This window comes from Cylas formicarius, unplaced genomic scaffold (assembly GCF_029955315.1).
Source record: "Cylas formicarius isolate icCylForm1 unplaced genomic scaffold, icCylForm1.1 PGA_scaffold_4__25_contigs__length_36172078, whole genome shotgun sequence".
In the NCBI taxonomy this organism is placed as follows: domain Eukaryota; kingdom Metazoa; phylum Arthropoda; class Insecta; order Coleoptera; family Brentidae; genus Cylas; species Cylas formicarius.
In genome coordinates this window covers 11762307-11784857 of record NW_026844334.1, presented here as the reverse complement: position 1 = coordinate 11784857, position 22551 = coordinate 11762307, and the positions used below count along the sequence as shown (strand labels likewise).

At 34.0% G+C, this 22551-nt stretch overlaps 1 protein-coding gene across 1 annotated transcript in view; it reads left to right on the top strand.

Moving 5' to 3' along the window:
* The window catches only part of LOC132701595 (fibrillin-2-like), a 58976-nt gene that overhangs the window by 3100 nt on the left and 33325 nt on the right, over nucleotides 1-22551 (top strand). The window contains exon 2 of the mRNA XM_060669668.1: nucleotides 3186-3368. Within this exon, the coding sequence (XP_060525651.1) occupies nucleotides 3202-3368 (167 nt within the window). The 5' untranslated portion in view covers nucleotides 3186-3201. The remainder of the gene's footprint in view (nucleotides 1-3185; nucleotides 3369-22551) is intronic.

Here is a 22551-nt window from a genome sequence, read left to right as displayed (position 1 = left end):
AGTCGGAAATACATTGGTGGGGGGTGGCGTCACTATATAACAGTGGACTTGAAAATTTAAGATTGAATTCGTACCTAAGACTGAAAAACATAGAACAGTTACGGAGGTACTAGGGTAATATAATTTTCGAGTTCCAGCAGACCAATATTAGTGTTATTTCATTTTTATTGGAATTTTTTCTTTATTCAATACTATAATCTTTCCCTTAAATATATTTTTTGAAGGGCCGATTACCCTTTTCATAACACATAGCCAATAAATTAGGCACTAGTATACTCTATTCATTATTAGCTTATTTTATATTTTTTTAAAGTTTTTATTGTTCTGTCACCAAACAATTTAGAAGTTATATTCTAAAAATGTGGGCGTTACTTGCTTTTTTATCTTGCCATCATAATAAATTGAAATCACAGATTGCCAAAAAAGTCTGATAAAATATCATTTTTGCAGATTTACAACAACATTATAATTACTTTCATAATTTTCATACAAAAGGTTTCGAAGCTGAAGAGGTCTGTAGTTTTTAATAACATTTAAAATAAAATTTCACTGCAACAGCGACGTGTTGGAGACACTTTTTAACTGATCGATCTTTCTCATGTATGCTGTTGATATTCTATTCTTTGTTGTGTTGTTGTGCATAGCCTAGCCATTTTGAAATGCTGATTCCTTTTTTTGGTGATTTTTTTACGTTTGCAGTTTTTTTAAATTCTTTGTCATTTGTTATGACATCCAAGAATTCTTTTTACTACATTATCAGCACCAGAAGTCGGAGCATTATTTTTTTCTATAGTTCGATAACTTGATCTGCTACATTTTTAGCACTTTGTTTTACGTAATATTTCAGGAAATTAAGTTAGTGAAAAAATACACACATAACTTTTTTCACTGTGATTTTGCTTCAACAATTTTTGTCATCGGTTTGCCGATGAAATGTATCTCCTTATTCATATTAAATTATATTAAAACTTGGCGGTAAAATATTTGGTTAGAGTAATACATAAGAAGACACGACTCGCAAGCTACAAAAAAATGTACGCAATATAGAAATATAGGAGGTGACATAGAAACGATAAAAAACCAGTGATGACGCTAACAAGAAATGAATGAATAACAGAATTACCAATTTTTTAAAACTAAATCCTCAGATACAAAAAATAAAATTATAAAATTTGTGAAAAAAAAAGAGTTCTATTTTAAAGGAACCCGTTGAGAAATATTTAATTATGATCCTCAATTGTGATTACAGTAAAATTATAAGAGAAAATATCATTAGACATTTAATTAGGAAGAAATATACTCCCAAACAAATGGCGAAAAAATATTTAAAAACTTCAATTCTTATGAATGTTTTGAAGTATCCATTAAGATTCCAATGCAAATATCTTCAAAATGGTTAGAGTAATCGATAAACCACAAGAGACCTTTTTTGTAGAACATGCAATTGAATAATTGAAAATATTTCACGATAATTATTTTTCAGTCAATAACAAAATTCACAAACAATTTTTCTTTAAATTCTTCAATCTTTGACCTCGAATATCTTTAAAATGGTTCGATTTATCGAAAAAGTATGAGACCATTTTTGTAGTCTTCAATTTCCTATAAAAATTATTAATATAATTGGCTTAATGGCACACTAGTATTGCCCTTCAAAGGCCCCATTGATTAGCATGATCCTATTTCAGAATACGAACCTTTACAAGATATAGAAATAGTTGTGAGCTGAGCTAAAAGTGACACCAAGACGTATATGACGAAAAAAACCCAATAAATTTATAAATTTAGAGACGTCAATTAAAAGTTGAATTCCTATAGTGGCCCCGCGTGTGTGTGTAATTCAACGCACATTTTTCTAATCGTCTTCATATACAAATCCATAAACCACTATTATACTTGCAAATGAGACCATGCGACAGAATGATCTTCGCCTCCTCTCCCGACCGGCATAAAATTAGAATTAGAATATTTTTAAAGCCGTACCTTGAATATTATTACGCAACCGTGTTTTCGCACAATTTTCCATTTGAATAATTATACGGCCCATACTATGCGTGTGTATGAGAATTATCGACTTGGGATTAAAAAGAAAACCGTCAATTTTTGAAGCGATACGATTTGCGTATCTTCTGGTAATGTGCAGTAATTTTGGATATGATACACGAAGATAATAATAATAACAATAATATTAATATGGTGGAGTTTCACATTACACAGGTAGATATACCAGAAGTTGTTCATCTCATAACATCGAAAAGGTGAAGGAGGAAACATCATCTAAAACCAACGTATCTTGTGCACAAAGGGCAGTAGTGAATTGATTTCAGAAACAGTAATTGTCGAATAACTATGAACTGATAGTTCACGATTCTGTACTCCAGGCAGAATGGTGTATAGGATATATTGTAGAGCTCTCCCCTCAAAACCCAAATTACCGATTTCTAGAAAACAAAGACCCTGACGGAAATTATCTTTGCTGCTCTAATCAAGAGAGTACACCAACTAGCTCCGAAAAGGGCCAAAGTAGCATCCCCCATATTACAAGTGCTGAAGACTGATGGGATTGGCTAATAGCGACATATATGGCAGTTGATTACAACAGACCAGATATTGCTCTGATGGAAAGAAAATATCTGTAAGGCCAATAGTCGATATTGCTTTTTCATTATCCTATAACATCGGAAAATACGATCACCTTCCTATGGAGGTGAAAAAAATGTGGCAGTTAGAGAATTGCATCTTGGCAGGAGAATATTCTTCGAAAACGTTATCAAGAATCGGAGTAGAAGCATCGCATCCTGTGGACAAAGGGGATTCCGCAAAACTTGTCCTATTGTTTGCAGATGCCCGAACTGAGTAGTTATCATAAGTGATCTAAATTTTTTAACACATTTTTTGTCGAACGACTATGGGTTTATGAATTAATAAAGAATTGACTACTTAAGTTTAAGCCTCGAGAGTCTCAAATTGGTAGATAGATGATTCTGTACTCCAGGGAAAATGGTGTATAGAATGTAACGTACAGCGTTCCACTCAAAACAATAATTGCCAATTTTTTCGGAAGACTATGACCTAACAGAAATTGTTGCTTGTTTCGCATTGTTTGAAATAAATAATTACCAAAATGTCTAAATAACTTTCGGTTTTCTCCATTTCGAATTTTAATTGCTTTTTTTTCCTTTCAGGCCCAAATCATATAAAATGCCCACTTGTGGGCGGCCGTCATCAATTAGGAAAGGAGAGATATACCGTTATATCTGCATTCTTTTCTTAATAAACGCGAGCGCTGTTGCGTCAGCTAATAGGCAGACCAGAAACTTTAGGGAAGACCAGGAGAACCACTCGGCAAGCTCGTTATCACCCGGGGGGTAAGATGATAACATCCGATATTGCTGTTTGATTTTGAAATATATCAATCACTTGTTGGTTGAAGTTGCTAGTACTTGGATTTTGATTTCAACACAAATTTTTTAAATTTAATACTCCACTCTGGCGGACATAGGTATTGTTTCAAAAATGTCAGTTGAAAGTAAAAGTATGGGGGTAGAAGGTTGATATGAACGACCTCGATTTGTAATTAGTTGCGTGACGTCGTAAATCAATTATAAAATCTACACTAGGGCAGACGTGTAATACCTACATTAAATATTTGAACTCATTTTTCACACGCTCCTCTCATAAATCCCGAACGTTGACATATTTTGATGCTTCTATAATTACCTACAGCGTGTTGTAGGTGTTGCGAGTTGTCAGCGCTATTGTGTGATGAACCTGTGCAGTATCGAATTAAAGCTATTAGATTATTTAGTATTTATTCTGTACTAATTTGAATCACCAAAAAAAATGATGACATATATAGTTTAAAGGAAAAGACGTAATGATCCGAGCTTGGTACTATCTAGAGCTCAGGCTTAGAAAATTTACTCTTAAACTACACTAGGCGTAACACACTTAATAATAGAATTTATACGATATCCAAAAAAAATCCGATATTTAACTTAAGATTGTCAATTAGTCTAGTTTTCTGAATATTGCGTTGCCAGTACATTCGAATAAGAATTATCTGGTTTATTTTGTGCAGTAGTTTGATACAGTCTCAAGGATTTTTTTTCTAAATAATAGTTAATCACCGAAATATATACATGGTGCATACGGATTCAAGTTGCCAAGAACTTGCGAGTCCTGGGGCAACAGAATTGCGAAACAGTGCACTAAAATGGCCGATGGCAACGCTACATTTAATTAAACTATAATTAACGTAGCGAGAAATTATATCTCTTCAGTGAACTAGGTACATCAAATAGTTTTCGACACCAGTCAGCTTTTAGAACACATTTGTTGTGAATAATGAAAAATAATAAGGCAAATCAATGGAAATTTTATTATCTTATTAATAAATAATTAGAAATTGGTTTTTCAAAAATTGCCTTTATAAAAAACTTGGCTCGACCATCAAAACTATGTAATACTAAGGTCTACTTTTAAGAACATAACACAATAGACAATTGCAAAATGAAAAGTCACTAAAAATTACCCTGCTGTTTATTTCTTAGGAAATATATCGTATTTTAAATACAAATATAACGTTTTACTGAAATAAATTCACAAATTTCATATATACCTAAGTTTCCGAAAAAACTTTGTAATTTTACAAGTAACAGATTCATTTGAATTAGACTCGAAAAAAATTCTTGCGTTAGAGTGAAATGCGACACCAGTAAAACACCAAATTTCCAAGCAATATAAACAGCTGACTTCAGAGAGTTCAAAATCGAACTCGGCCTTCAGTTTGATCTTCGACGCGGGGGATTCGCATCTTCGATAATGCGGTATCGCCGTTTCCTTCAACAATTAACTCGAAAAACTAGCACTACTCGCACATTTATCGTACCCCAAAATAAACATTAATCGTTTTAAATGTTCACCGAAAGCGCTTTTACGATAATCAAATTGCTAATGTAATAACTATTCACCGATAAATATATCGTAATAATTAAAATTCATTGAGTAGATTTTGTCGTACTTAAAATTTATTGCTACTACAATGTTGTGATATTTGTTTACAAGCTAGGAACGATTATAAATAATCGTTCGGTAGTCCGTGGTTCATTAAAATGTGAATAATTTTGCCACATTGATGACGTATTCGTAACAGAAAGTAGTTTCTTTCAATATAGCTAATATAAATCCAGATTAACGAAAAATTTAGGAAGCTATCTAGGTATAACAAAGATACTATTGAAATCAAAGATAAGGACACGCTGTTGTCATGTCTATCAAAAATTTTTGCGTTGTTATGTAACGCCGTAACATTTTCCATCTTGCGTCCTTGATTTACAACATCAGAGTTACTTTGTTGTACTTGAGTTTTAAGCAATGGTCCAGATATTCTACAACACCTTCCGGAGTTGCAAATTTGACATTCGACTCGAAATGTGCCCTGTTCCTAACAAGTTTTCAAAACTAAAACTAGTCAAGAGTTTGTCTTAAAAGAGTCTTAAAAAATGGAACAAAGTCATAGTTGGTCGAAGTGTATCAATTTTACCGTATTTATGGCCTCTATATTGTCTAATATAGAGGTGTGGTTCTTTCTCATAGAGTTTGCAAACGTATAGTGATCTATACCGGCAATAATTCCATAATTTTTATCAACGACATTTGCAATTAAGTCATGTACGGGACCAACTGTTTAAATTCATCACCTACGCAATTTTTTAGATCAATTCTGTTAGACAATGAACTAGTTGTAGCGCTACACCTACTAACATGTCCGTGAAAAAAAATACAGCGATCTTGAACTACAACAGATCCGTATCTGACAAGTTTCTGGCAAAACTCTGGTTGATAGGAATTAATAATCATTTAGCCGGTGATGGATCAATATACCAGCAACTGAGGAATATGAATCCCATTATTACATAGAAGTATCAGAACTAGCTGCAGTGAGAAAATTTTAATTTTCAAAGTCGAATATACACTCTAACAAGCATTAATGGTAAAGCTGAAATCGATCAACTAAATAACAAAAATAGAAACTTGAGGTCTTTTTCACGTAACTAGCAGCAAAAATTATATTTTTCTTATGTACAGGAAGTTGAGAGATTTTATGAAATCAAATCGTAGTTCGCAAGGAACTTTCTTCTTTACGGTTCTATTGATTGTTTACCTAAAATGAGATTGTCGAGTTTCCCATAGAGGGCGTTTTCAGCTATTGATTGTGTCAGGCTTAGTAGAAAACAATGGAAAAAGTACTGCACGAATAAACTTGTTAACTTCGAACGAAATTTTGAATTGAAAAAAGTCACCAAGATGTTGCCAATGCAAATATAACAATAGAATGATGTATTATAATTAAAATTGAAAAATGCTAACAGCAACTTATCTTAAGAGTGTCAAATTTTCATGTTATCGGTCACCGCCAGAGTCCAACACCTGTGTACCCAATCGATTCAATTTTTAATGACAAATGCGTACTGGGAAACAATGAAAATATTGTTGAGCTCGGTACTGTTCCGTTGCGTCGTAATTAAGACTATTTAATAAGTTGGCCATGCCCCTGTGACGTTTCCTGTAAACGGCATAGAATGGGCTCTTTGTACGTCACTTAAATGGAATTTTTCGGCGTTTTATCTAATTTGCGTGCTGGAGAATCATGATAAAAGCGCTCTAACTTTTACGTTCTAACTTCATCCAATAAATGTTATACAAAGTATTCCTTTTGGTTTTTAACTTCAATTGACTGCCAACTGTGGTGTTGGTTCAGTTTAGTGTTTGCTGTGTAGCTTCGAACTCCTATCCTTATGCAGCAGTGTCGTACACTTAACAACTTGGCTTCCAGCTACAACTCTGCAACTCTCTTTCTCATTGTTCTGTTTTAAATACCAATGATTCCAGCACAAATCGCACCTGGCACATGCATTGTTTAGACATGTCTTATCTATTGCGCTGTTTTGCAAAAAATGTACTCAAAAACTAACGGTCGTAGAAAAAGTATAGTATGCAACACATTGATAAATTTTTTGAGCAAACTATTATTCACTCCACTGCAACATCTTCAAAATTATGTCAAACACCTGGTTTCATTGTTTCGTATACATGCAAACATTTGCATTTGCATTATACACGTCTAAAGTCTGTTAAAAAACAAACGTAAACGTTAATTGATTTTTTCGTATAAAATTTTGCCAAAATTGGCAATTACATCGGAATCTCATCAATAATTGATTTGGAAGCATGGTCTGTGGTCTAGACTCTAAGTTGTAGGAAAGCAAGAAAATTGTTGATTCGGTTGATTTGTGAGCAGCTCACGTTAGTTGTAATGTCTGTTTTGAAAAGGTGATGTGGCGTGGACTATAAATACTTTAGCAATTTATATACAATCAACCCACATTGCCTGCGTATACGTGAACTGTGGCCGTTCGTAAAACTCATTTCTTTGTTTAGGTAGATGTTAAGCGAGATTGGAAATTTGTTCGGTTAAGTGGATATTCAACACCACCGCCACCACACACGACGACTATTCAACAACTATACCGCAGTGCCTGTTAAATAATAATTCGTTTTCTCGGGAAGGCGGAGTCGTCATTGAAAACACTTGCCTGCTCATGGGGCATTTTTTAAAATATTTTACTCATTGCCTTGTTTAACCGTATCAGACATTATTTTTTGGTTTCGAGCAAAAAAAAAAACTCTCCATATAGCGAATTTACTTTTTGAAATCCAGTAAACTCCCAAATATTTACAACTGAGGCTCCTTAGAAAAAATCAGGAATAAAGTGATTAGAACGTTTCTGAAAATTAATTATTATCGTGTTTTTTTGAGTGCGGTTCAGTAATGTACTTGATTTTTTTTAAACCTTATGTATTTTTGTTGTAGTATGTGTACTAACACAATACGACAACATGAAAGAAGTTGCTTAAAGCCTTCAGCAATGGTGCGATATTTGCCTAATTATCACCGCTCTCAAAGTACCCACCCCGCGTTGTTATGTTAATCGAGAGTTCTTCGTTTCGAATGGCGCCTACAAATTTATGTAGGGGGCTTTTTAGGGGATAAATCATCCAGTCGAAGCATGTAATAGACGCTGTCAGCAATTCACATTGTAAATCATACGAAACACTGGCTGTCGACCTATCACCTGAAAAAAATCCGTTTACATTCTTTCCATCAATGAATCGTTAACACTCTATCGGTGGCATCTTGTTGTTGTACGTTGAAAGAGAGATGTCGGAAAAATACTGTCCTCACCAGAGATGAACAACCTTTGATATACAGAGTGTTGCTTTGAAATATGAAAATCCAGCCTTGGCTTCTAGTTCGACACAGACTGACTGTTTTTTTATTCCTCGTACTCCAAAAGTTTTAGTCCAAGAAAAAAATTCACAAAATCAATAAAACAATGTGCTATTTATTGGCGATTTGGAACTCCTCACATGTAATTCATTTCATTCATTTACCAATGACGACAATAAAACAAAACGATATGACACACATTTTATGTTGGTGATTATTTAAAAGTGGGTTGTTATTGGCGATTCATACGGGACATACTTTTACGATAAAACGAACTTTCAACACGATAAAAAGAATTGAGTAATAACGAGTCGTCCCGTTCAATTCGATTCATATCGATCGAAAAATGAATAGACGTCTTTTCAAGCGAACAAGAGCGTTGACTTTCCCATTGAGCACTTAGAGAGATCCACTTACAAACTTAATTAGCTCTTAGCGGCAATTACTTTTCGACTTATCTCGCTGGCTTATTATTTATGTGCGCAACGCTCCTGAATCGCCCGGATTTTTACCAAGTCGATGGATGTCCCAACGATGACTAACCAAATTGTAACAACGGACTCCAAAACACCTGCGACCGAAATTGATGGTGAATAATATTATTATTACCGCAAGGAAGACGTCGTCCGCTAGATCAAGTCTTTTCGGGCTTTTTTGTGTGTGAACGTCTTAGTACAATGTCTGAATGGAAACGTGAGGTTAGAATCAAGAAAAATTGTTTGTGTTAGCGTGCTTACCGTGATGACGCGATTAAAAATTGGGAGAAACGTTGAAAAGTACGCATTTTCTACCGTCCCTATGGTTTCTTTTTATATAAAAATGAGAGCGTATACTCCTTACTGAGACAAACACAAATTGGGATTCGTGGGCGATTTTTATGGACCGTTTATGCTTATGAGACAATTTTCTTGCGATTATTATTGAATTAGGCAAAGGTCGTGGGCTATTAACGCACACGGATTATGTTTAAAACGAAAATACGGCATGAACACATCGACGTTATTACCAACTACCGTAATAGCCTTGTAATAGCACTATACATGAGCATTATGGAGCCGTTTCAATTATCCCTCCATATTTGGACGACTATCTTAAGTCATCGTTGGCTTTTCGTATTAAACTGCGGGATACTCGAAAAAAAAAGATGTATCGTTCTCAAAGTTTTGAGTTAAAAAGGAATTAAAACTGAGGTAAAAGTTTCAAATTCGTACTCAAATTAAAAAAAAGTTGAAAGCTTTTTTCATGTATATCATTTTTTGAAAAAATATTGTTTGGGCTTTTTAATAACAGAGGCTGAAAAATAAAATAAAGTAGTGATGATTTTTTATTTAAAATCTTTCTTTCTAATTTTGTTGAGTATATACTTTTGTAACACCTCATATATATATAAAGCTCCACCGAGAAAATTGCAGGGTGCACAGTGAGGTTCATGGAGACCACACGCGTAATAAATTTAAGTTTATATCTGCTTGTCGCCTTCTGAACCTTCTTGCAAAAAATATTTAAACCTGAGAAGTTAAACAATTCAAACAAACTTTTAAAATATTCTTAGTTTCTAAGTGACTTAGGTATGGATTATATTTAAATGGTATAAATAGGTACTTATTTTAGTGTAGTGTAACCTGTGTTTGATTGTTATATCTTTTCCTATTGTTTACCATGACTTGAGTTACATATTTTTTGACTGATTTATTCTAAAATCTCTTTAATATGTTAGCTTCGTTATGATGATCGCGAGCCATTTCCGACATTTCCGGGTTCGGAAGTAATTGGATATTTTCGTGACTGACTTGGCGTTTATCAAACTTTCGCAAGTGCCATTTATTAAAAGTAACCCTAATAATGTGGTTTTGAAACAAAATGAGTGAAAATTATTTACATCCACAAAGTGCAAAATTTTCGAATTTTTAAACTGGCGATCTGTTATGGGAAAAAGCTAAAAGATTTTCAAGATTGGCGACACAACCGACACAATATTGTTTAGTCTACAAACGTCATTTGGACATAAAATATTGAATATCTCCGACACCTTGAAATTATACATGAAATATGTCTAGAATTTCCGGAGAATCTAAAAAAGCAATGATATATAGCGTGTTCTATTTAAAATAATAAAGTTGACACCCATTTCCAGGTCGTGCCGCCATTTTCAAAATATTTTAGTCGGATAGCCACAACGTTAGTTTAATTCGAAATGTTTAAAAATTTTCGTTTGCCTTTGAAAAGGTATGAGAAAATAGTAAATACAAAAGATTGTTAAGATCCACAATTTAACATTGTTTTAAGGTATACAGGGTGACTCAAAAAATTATGACGATAAAAGATATTTTTTTAAATGGAATCCAGTGTTTTTGAATTTGATTAATTTTTTTAAATATTTTCATTACTATTAAAATAATACTAGTTTTCACATTTGCAAAAAAATTACTATAGCGCCATTATTTGCTTTCGCTAGTTTTTCGAATATGATGTAAAAGATATATTAAGCGGAATTTGTTCGAAATGTTCAAAAATATGTCCTTCCACTTGGATACACATGTTTTTCGAAATTTTCTTGGAAGTTCCTTAGCATAAACGGTGTTATTCTGCAGGCGTTCCGATTTTTTAAGTCTTCTGGTGTTCTACTGTATTCACATAAACGCGAGCTTTAACATATCACCACAATAAGAAATCTGGTGATGTTAAGTCACATATCAAATCTTTCTCTAATTACAATTGATAGATCTCAATGTTATCAACTTCTCGAAGAAGTTGAGATAAATCATTCTGCAAAAAGTTAAAATATCCAGGCCCGTTGCTTATTTTAAGTGACCAATAGTTTTTCACTTCTCGTACCAGAATGGATTAACTGTTGAATAATAATGCATGTTATGTGGATCGGCCTCAATTTATTTATCACGGTCTACAAGTTCTTGGGGTAGTATGGAAGGGATGATATTTGTGTTTTCTAGTGGAGCTATTAAACATAGCTTGGAATGTATATAAGCTAGCTACTTGACGGCTACTGATCTGGGGATTATCTTGAACTTGAACTAAAATTTCTATTTTTTTTCCTCATTGGTAGCATTCCGGTTTACCACTTTCCGTTTTTCATATTCAATACCACTATTAGCATCAAACCGTTCCAATAAACACTGAAGAGATTGTATACTTCGCCTTCTAACCCCCTACTGCCAATAGAGTTTTTTTTTCGCCTCACCCAGTATATAAATCATATCAATTAATTTACTTGGTTTTCTTTTTTAATTTACTGACAACGTAATAAATTTTATAATTTTATTTACTCCGTTTTCAGATAAAAATTTGATGTCGTTTTATAATGTCCAACTAATTTTATACCATAGCCTTAGGCGGGAAGAAGGGCAAATATAGAAAAAGTTAACATAAATAGCAAAGTATTAACAATTGGTATATGTCATACTTCATAAAAGTTGTACGTTTTTTTAGAATATTTCATGAAAAATGATAAAATATGTGGTGTGCCATTTAAGAAAATCAAGAATTCGAATTTATTCGATTATTTTGAACACCCTGTAGTGTCTAGTTTAAATTCCGTTGCATATGTCCTTTTCGCCATCTTCGAGTGACGCCAACGTAATTTTCGCAAGTGTGAAAACTAATATTTTTTTAGAAAAATTAAAATATTGGAAAAACTATTAGGTTGAAGAATTTTAAAAGGAATTAAAAAAATACATATAAAAATAGGGTATTCCATTTAAAAAAATGTATGTTTCATTCGTCATTTTGAGCCACCCTGTATACGTTCAAAAATTTTTAAATTGTGCATCCTAACAATCTTTACAACTTTTTTCTCGTAATTTTTGAAAGCAATGAGATAATGAAATATATTTTGGAAGTGAACTGGTTTCTATTTAATAGGACCAATATTAACATTCTCTCTCAGGGAAAAAATTGCGGACGAAGCTGTGCTGGTAAGCCAGCCGCAGGTTAAACTTCTCGCTTCGTTTACATTGAAATTCATATAAACTGTCAAACGGTTTTATCATTGCCATCATCTCATATTAACCGCGTCCATCAATCAAGGGCCCGGTGTAAGTGAAGCCGACGTCCTAAACAGGCAAACGAAAACACTTTAATTGTCATCCCGCGTGCTAGTAGAGCGGGCAGAAGACATACGATATTGCAGCGCGGCAAGCCAGCGAATATAATTAGATGGTTTGTGTATACGCTAGACTATATTCAGGAGATTGCTGTTTTTAAACTTGTAATGTCCGACACTTAATGCGTTTATCACGATCGGTTTGATGAAGCGACCGATTATTTACAGAAAATATGACGCGCTGTTTCGTATTGTATTACACGACGAGACCCATTGACGTGTGCTTTTATCTATAACGCCAAAGTGAAGCAGGGTTAATTAAAACCGTTAAAGTATTTTTAGTCTCAGACTTTGTTGGTCATTACTCTGCGTGAGACAGTGAAGTCGATCTAAACTGTATAGTCACCGGCGTGATACAAGAGTGAAGCAAATTGTATAATAGAGACAGACTTCTCAAAGGCTTCCATAAATATATTCGCGATGATTGGTGATTGTGGAGAACCCATAGCTGTTCCCGAAGTTTGTTCAAAAAAAATCTGAATATATTTATGGAAGCCTTTGAGAAGAAAGCTCTCGACCCCTTTAATCTAAAACAAAAATCATGGAAACGCTACGTCGATGATACTTTTGTTATTTGGTCAGGAAACCCCAGTAGATTTTCTTAGATATTTAAACTCTATACACCCTAACATACGTTTTACCATTGAGTTGGAAACTAATAATAACCTTCCATTCTTAGATATTCTTATCAATAGAAGATCAGACCTCGCATTGGGTCATTGTGTTTACAAAAAACCTACGCACACAGACCGATACCTTAATGCATGGTGACATCACCATCCGGCCTAAAAATCATCGGTTATCAACTCTCTTGCTTTCAGACCCGTAAAACTATCTCACCCCGAGTCACTGAACCCAGAATTAAAACACCTTACTTCTGTTCTTCTTTCGAATAATTTCCACATTAAATATATTAAGGTTTCTATAAAAAAATACACTTCACCACAACCTTCCAGTAGCAATGAGACCGAAAGCAATCCTATACTTGCCACTGTGGTCCAGATTTACCACTTGTCCAAAAATCTCTCAACATCTTCGGTCCGTCAAAGGCAAAATTCAATTAGAGATGCCAGTAGTTTACAGCATTCCATGCGGCAAAGAATACATTGGAGAGATGGGATGAAAAATATCGGCTAGGCTCAAAGAACACGAAAGAGCCTTACGCCTAAGACAAATAAACTCATCAGCTGTTGCCGAACACAATCACGAAACCGGACATAAAATGTTATTCGATAAAACTAATATTCTTACTTGTAATCAATTCTTCTGCCAACGAAAAATCCGAGAAATCTGTAAACTACCTAGCAATCTTAACCGCGACTCAGGTCTTTATCTGTCACCAGTCATCCGACACGGTGTTTATGCCCCTCATTTAGCTCCGCCCCCCTCGAACAATATATAAGCAGGAACAGAGTAAAATGTTAGCCAGTTTCAGTGAAGCTCTGAAGAAACCAAGTCACGCAGGAGGAATCCAGAAGTTTTGTAAAAAGTATTACAGTGGCCTGTGGAAGTTTCTTTGAAAAATTAAATCATAATATTATTTGATGATTATTATTATTGCTATTTTCACATTTATTTAATACAAATACATTACAGCATTATGAGCGCTTCTTTTGCTGTTCGATTTTCATTTGTGGTTACATTATGTACGATTCAGTAATATTCACATCTCATTAATATCGAATCACCGAAAAGTACATGAACACAGCTGAAACTGTTGAAATGGATATTTTCACGGAAGGACAGAATAATAAATGAAATAAGGAACCAACTAACTTGGTACGGCCTTACCACGGGGAGAAAGAAAAGAGGAACACCCCTACTGGAATGGTAAAATTATTAAAAAAATAATAAGTAATGGAAAAGGTGATAATTACTTATATATGTATAACGTACACATATATGTATAACGTACATATACATATACGTATAACATATAACGTACAGTCCTTATTCTAGTGAAATTTCTATAAGTTGGCTACCTACAAGGTATGAAAACTTTCCGAGAGAGAAATGCCTTTAGTTTTTTTTAATGTTTCAAAAAACATTATTGGTCAGAAAATATCTGGACAGTGAAAATAATAAAATTAGATTAACAATTTTCCTTATTACATAACTTTTACTGGAACTAAATAAAATTCAACATTTTTTAAATTTAAGAAATGTTCTCACTATCAAAGTATACCACAACGAAGCATAAACAATTAAAATGATTTACAAAGTCCACTCTAGGCTCTAGAAATTAATTTAGCATTAAACAGGTAGAAAAATTCAGAAATATTTCTTATCATATTTCCATTGCCATTCGTATTAACGTATATGATAAAGAAAGGAATTCCCATTACTACCCATCTCCCTCTAAGACCATAACCAGACCTATTCCAGTTTTGATTGAGTTCCCTGGCATGAGATTGGATAATTTATTGATTTTTTGTGGTCTATCGCAATTATAGTACCATTTTTTTAAATTACTATAACCAGAAAACTAGCCAAAACTAAACATTTGAAAATTTAAATACTAAAATTGTAAAATACCCAATATATTGTTGCATTTTTAAATTCCTCGGATTTTTGAGACGTGACAAATGAAGTTTGCAGACCGAAGAATACATAAACATATACATTTACAATTTACATTAAATAACTTTTTTGCAAAAAAAAAACTTTCATTTGATAAAGACATGGTGTTGTCGAAATATAATTTCGTGAAAATCTGAACTTTTAGTTCTTATTTATTTTGATAAATGGATTTTCATCAAGTAAAAGCCACCTCAGTTCAATTTTTGAAAAAAATCTCCCTAAAATCTTTGGCGAGGGTTCGAAAAAAACTCATTCCAGATGTTTCGAATTGAGGGCACGATAATTTTTAACAAAATTTTGGAAAATAATTCCTCCCAACTTGGACTAAGTAGATTAGACTTTAAGTGCATTCCCTATAGAGGAGGCACCCCGGGAGGTTCCACGAGCTTCTAATTAAGTTTGGACGGCTCACATTCATAATTTCTAACCGAAATGCGCAACAGTTTAGTAACAACTCCTTATCCGACCAGGATCCCCTTGGCAACTTTCCTCGACTGGGAATGTAATTTATGTCTTCCTAAACGGGCGATTCAATAATACCTTAAATTCGAATATAATGACACTGTGCGCGCAGTCCAAAACCCCCCCGGGCCGGTCATATTTCTAGGTATACCGGCCGGATAGAAAGGATACCATCCGCTTTAACAATTTATTCTCGGTACAGTTAGCGGCGCAGTCACAACAAACGAGAGTTAGCGTGTGCCTCCCAATTACGCCACCCTATAGGGAATCGATTTATCTTCCCGTGGTATTTCCGACCATCAATCATATGGGGGTATTCCTCTCGCAAGTGGCGTCCAGTATATTGTTTAGCGAAGATTCTAGGATTAATTAAAATTCTCAAATACCGGGAGATACCAAACTCAGGCAGTTATAGTGAAGGGGAAGCTTCTCTCCTCCCCCTCTTATGCATGGTCCAAATTAGTTTCAACTGGTATTCAGACGTGTATACAGGGTGCGATTTTAAAAAGAAACGTTAATATTAATACTGCAGATGTTTGTATAAAAATTTATACGCACCCTTTCGTTGTTAAGCGGTTATTGATTGCCCTCTGTGACCTGACCGAGGTCTTCAATTGGGTTTCTCATGATATACCCATTTATAAATGATTTTGAGCATTGTTTGAAGCCGACTATTAGCACCCTATTTGCGAATTACATTTCTATAATGGCAGTAGTGGTCCAGATATAGAAAACACAGATTTTTTTCTTTCATGGTGGACTACGTAGGCTACCGTAAACCTACTATGTATTCATCTTGCTGACTTAAAATGGAACAAACTTATTCACAATATTTTTAAAAAATTGTCAATAGATCCAAACGATTAAGAAAGGTATCCAGCTGTAATTATGCTATTGTCATCTTACTATGCAATTTATAACTTAGTTAAGGAAAGGAAGTTGGGAAAAATTCTCACAAGTGATCCATGCTTTCCGGTCGCAGGAGACAGCTTTACGCAAAAGTTGATTTTTGCAATTTCTTATCTTGACAATACCGTCAATTTTCATTTACGAAACCCTTCAAAACACCGTCTCAAAATCACAAATATATTACTAGCCCAACTCGCAATTCGCAATTGACTTTACGGTTTATAATAATTTAAGGCTCAAGAAAATTGCTTTCATTCTATAGGTTCAAAAATACGATTGAGGAAGGTCTTAAGGAAAACTGCTTTTATGAGGTTTTCATCCGGTTTCATATCTTCCAGTCCAATATTGTGGTATCATTTATTTGTTTTATTAATTCTACTTGTGGTGTATACATATATTCAGTGCTGTTTCAATAGAGAAAAAAGTACCTTTTTAACAATTTTTTAGATATGTTTCAACTATATATGAGAATTGGATTACATGATAGTAAATAAAAGACGAAAATATGATATTAAGTGACAGAAATGTACAGAGGGTTATAAATAAGAGCGCCGTTTGGATTGCAGTTGATGATTGTACGTTGAAAATCTCGTTGATATTGAAATAGTATATTATGCAACAAGTGCGGTAAACGGCATTTGACTCACGAGTTTATTTGACACGAGCGGAGCGCAGCGGAGCGAGTTTTTAAAAAACGAGTGAGTTAAAAATTTGCCGAACGTGTTGCATTACGACCTTTAGTTTTTGGGTATATTTTCGCAAAACAACACGAATGCATTCACTGACATGACCGTCAGAATTGACAAACGTCAAAAGCGGGAAATCTCCGAAAGCATCCGATTCATGGGAAACGAAACTGGCGTGGTAAAGTGACGCTTCCCGCACGCTAGATCGGTGGGTAATCAGGTATTTTACAGACGGGAGTAGAAAAACACATTTTTGGAGCAACTATAACTACAATCCTTCCATTTTTGTAGGTTATTTTGCTGTGAAACTGTAATTACATATTGATTTTGATTTTATGTAGTAGCAAAGTGAGTTTTTAAAACGGCTTATAAATCGCTAACATCATTAGCAGAAGCGTTAAACTTGCAATCTAGCAACCCAACGTCACTGCTTTTAGTTTATGGACGTACATCACTCATCCACTTATTGTACCATACCTCGGCAAATCATCGGTAACATGCCCAGCACGTCAGTAACTATAGATACCGTCGGTACCGGCTAGAGGGCGCCGTTGACATTAATAATTCAATAACAATGACAACAACTGTTATTACACTGGCAGACCTGGGGGTAGGCACTAAATAACTCTCGTTTATGTTAATCGCACTTAAAACATTTTGAAATCGATTCGATTACGTATAGTTCAAGATCGACTCGGATTTAAACAATAAAAAAGGGGACCCCGAAATTTTATTAATAAGGAGTTGGGCGTACGTATGATTTAATGAGGTATAACTCATCTCTGTCTGCGGTTAACAACCTAAAATATTGAAGTACGGTCGGATGGTGGGGTTAGCGCGAAAACGTACAGGTGTAGCAGGCGGTACAACAGGCGTGCGGATTTTAATATATTTTTTGATAATAATTGATGATTTTAATCTCGGGAACAATTTTTAAATCGCGGCGGGAGATTTGGACCCCTAAATAATCATGTACTCGTGGTCGTCGAGGCTAATCACGTGGAAAGGATAACGCATCGATGCAGATGGTGGGGCAAAAGTAGGGGAATTTACTCTTAAGTACTAAAATAGAAATACATTTTTAACCATCTCTTCTACCTTTAAAGGTCATTCGACAAACAGCTTTAACAATTTACAGCATGTATTAGACACACATAGATATAGAAAATATTTAAAATTTTCTACTCTCTCTTATAAAATACTCAGTTATACATGCAAAGTGTCTCTTTAGACAGATTTTAGCCATGGTATTTTCAATTTTGTCACGTCACACATCACTCAGTGAAGTATGTAATATGTTGATAAACTTCTTCTGTCACTCGTTTATTAAGCACTCGCTTCTCTGCGCTACGTGAAGTGTATCAAACTTTTGGACTAATATACTATTTAAATTTCAAGACTTTGTCAATCGGTAAAAGATAAAAGATTTACAAAACTAAATATACAAAACAAAGTACAACGGTTTTAACTGATTTAATTTAATGTCAAAAGTAGTAAAAGTTTGAAAGTCAACCATCAGAAGTCAGAAAATGTCTTTCTTTCGAACTGCAAGAATTTACAGATTACGCGGGTAATAATAGTATCAGAAAAACGTCGAGATAGATACGGAAAAACAGAAATCTAAGGAAAGTGAAATCTTCTGATCCTACTCGGTCGATGTCTAAAAACATGAATAATCTTGGGTTAATTGCTTTCATAGGATTATAAAATGAAAGAGTAAACTAAATGTTGTTGCTGGAATTTGGCTACGTAACCTAACTCTTAAAACACTTTTTGGTTTGCGTTTAGATTTCTCTCAAATTAAAGGGTGGAACTGTTCCGATTGACTTACTGGTTAACTTTCGAAAATGATAAAAAGACCACGTTTATGTAAAAGTACCACTAATAGCCCAGCAAGCGATCCTTCAAAAGACAGTTAGGAACTTGGACGGAAGAATAAAATCGAAGGTTGTCACCGGTAGAAAGAGCAAAACCAGCAAATAATTCTTGCAATGTCGTTTTGGATTATGGATGATGGGGAAACAATAGTTTTTTGATTTATATTTTGGTTTGTGATAAATGGTAGAGAAATTATTTAGTGATCTAACGCTTGTGAAACTGAAACTCTCGTAATAATTTACCAAATGTTTAAATAACGAAAACGCTATCCAGTGCTGTATAAAAACGGGCATAAATTAACTGCCATTCAGTTGCCCTTTATCAAACGACCAAGTGTGTAGAACTGCAGCCAGGTAATCTTTGATCGGCTCGTAAAAAAGCTTTTAAACTTGTAACGGAATGCGTAATTGCCGAGATTAAACCAAACCGTAAACGAAAATTGAAAGATTTTCCATGGAAACATTAAAAGCGTGGCGGAGCAATAAAAAACAAAGATCGCCGCTTGGAACGACTCGTTAGGTACTTTTCTATTTCGCCTGACATCATTTGTTCTCGATCGATTGTTTTTGATCGACTCCAATTTGTGAAATAACATATTCAGCGTCGTTTAATAAATTACGTGGTTATACCATAATCGACTAACCTTCTTCCCTCGTCATTTATTTATTGTCCATTAGCGATTGATCCTAAATTACCTGCCCCGAGTCATGCGTCAATGATGCCACTCTCTCAGTTCTCTAAAAAAAAAGCTTTCGAAAGCACGAAAAAGTCAACCGGGGCTCACTTGTGGTAAAATAATTTTGTTATATTTATTTGACCTACTTCCGTGGTGTTGCATTACACCTTATCTACATATGGCACCGCCCGTTTCGTCAGCGTTATAAGAATGGCGTCTCCACACAATGGTGTCATACATATTCGAAGAATTTTCCCACCACTCGTTCATTAAGTTTCGTGGCTCTTACTAACTAGACTAAAACAACATACCTAAGAGTCTGAGTTTAATATTCTGTACTTGCAAAAATGGAATACATTTACATAATTGTAGCAGCTGACGGATACCAATGTAAGGGGATAATGACAACAACGATCCTAAATATGACAATAGGGCCAAAATCCGACGCTATTCCATCACTGACCTTCGCAATTGAGAAAACAAGATGCTTGGATATTTTTTTCATTAACGAATAAATTAAATAATAATTTTATGTATTGCAGGTTTGAAGCCTGATGCAGAAGCAATTTGAATTTACCAAACTGTTACTGTGCTGTTACCTTTTTCAATATGTTTGAGTTCTGTGTTTATGTCTACAGAAGTACTCGTATCAAAAATAACTTTAACTTACAATCGACTTAATATTGGGAAAAAGTGTCCAGAAAATCTTTCGTAGTATTTAACAACATTGTTTCCATATTCAGCAAAAAAATAAAGAAATATTATTTTTAAAATTATTTGTGGGTAGAGTCCAGATTAAAAATTTCCTAATTGACGTTCTCTTTCCAAAAGACCCTATAAAGTATCTCTCATATAAAAAGCAAGATAGAAAGTATTTATACTTTTTTCTCAAATAAATGCATCATTTATTTATTTAATTTGTTTAATTTATTTGTGATTTTCTGTGTACTTAATATATAGTGTTTTTAATTATAATTTGACATATCATTTTCTTATCAAACCAATGGGAAAAACGATATAAGTCACTTTGGACAAGTTTCAAGATATAACAGTTTTAAAGTTTCAAAGTTATATAATGTCTAGTTGTCTATCATTAACATTTTAGCAGAAGGTTTATCTTTTCCGAAGAGTGTTGCCGTTTCATAGTACACGCTGCATTAACTCATTAACGAGTTATGAAGAGTATCAGGCCGGATTTTCAAAAAAAAAGTGATGTATTACGGCTTTAAGTCATGGAAATAATATATTGATATAATGATATTGACATAATGATTTTGCTATAATTTCTCTATAAATTTTTAAACTTCGTGTTTGTGTGTACAGAACTACTTTAGTCAGAAATAACTTTACCTTACAATTAACTTAATGTCATGAAAAATCTTCTCACTTCCGACAAATGTAAAGACAATCTTTAAAAACCATCTTGGACAGTTTCACCTAGTGTATAGTGAATGACATCTCTGATATTTTTCTTCTTCTTTCTGTATCACAGTATCAAGTTCTTCAAAACTGTTTCGTTATATTTTTGTTTGTTTATTTGTTATATTGGTTTTATAGTATTGTTATCAAATAAGCTTTTGCACTAAAAAAATTCGCAATTATTGTACTCTTTCGAAAAGACCATTAGTAAACATTTATCGGATAAAAAATAAGGTACAAAATATTTATAATTTCGTTTGTTATTTTCTGTGGTCTTGATCTACAGTGTGTTTACCTATAAGTTGACAGAAAGTAGGCAATTACCGTTATTAATTTTGAAAAAAAGCAAATATAAATCACATGCGAGTGTTGTCAAAAAGATATGATTTTTGCTCAAGAATACTTACCTCTATTTTTTACAATATCGAAAATTATTATTGATTGAATGAAAAATAAATTTTAAATATTTTCTATGCAAAACGATTTTTATTAAGGTTACTTTTATGGTTTGAGAATTTTTTGACCTCTTGTTAATGCGAAAATTGAAATGATGCTGCACTCTTATGTTCAGGTTTCTGACATCAGATATTTCGTGGTTGATAGGAACATATTTTTCTTTATTGGAAATTCTCTTCCGAGACTGGACCACCGCCGTGCTCAAAAAGGTGTGTCAACACCAAAAGGGACTTAAATTAATTAAACGTTATTTAATTTATAGGCCGAAAGCTGACGGACCATGCAGGTAATTTAAAAATGATATACGACCGTAATTTTTACGCTCTTCTCAAATTCCTTGAAGAAAACGTATTGACGATTAATAAAAAATATTTTCCAAAATCAATAGGAAAAAAAGTTTTTCTAATTAAATTGTTCATAGGAAAAAATTAAATTAATTAAAGAATATTTTAAGAGCCTTAAAGGTAATATAGATTTACCGTATTGCCAAAATTTCAAATTGGCACATATTCAAAGGTTAATAAAAATAAAAGGGAGTTCGATTTTGAGTATTTTATTAAGGCATCGAAATGTAACGATCATATATGCTTAATAAGATCGCGGTTAGGTAGGTGTATCTCGCTTATCATCCCGACAAGTTCGTACCGCAAAACCATTAAGAAGCCACTAAGAAGTTTTAATTGAATTATGAGCGAGAGCCTTTCAAATGCCAAGCGTTAAACGGGCTAATTGAGGCTTATTAGTTGTTGTTGGAAATTTAAGACCGTCCTCCTAATCAACTTCCATTAATTCCCTACGACCGTAATTGACAGTGCGCCGCACTTTCAGCCATTCTTATCTGCTACGGGCACGGAATTAAGAGTGTTTGTTGTGCACCACGCGGAGCAACTGATAAGTGATTTTGTCGATAATTACGCGATTACCGCTGGAATACCGATTAGTTCCTAATGGCATTATCCTACTTACATGTAAATATCCACAACGGCGACGCGCGCCCACTCTCGCGTTTATTTTTCCTCCAATAAGAAGTCCGTCCAACCTTTAAGATGCCCGTCCAGGTCAAACCATCCCA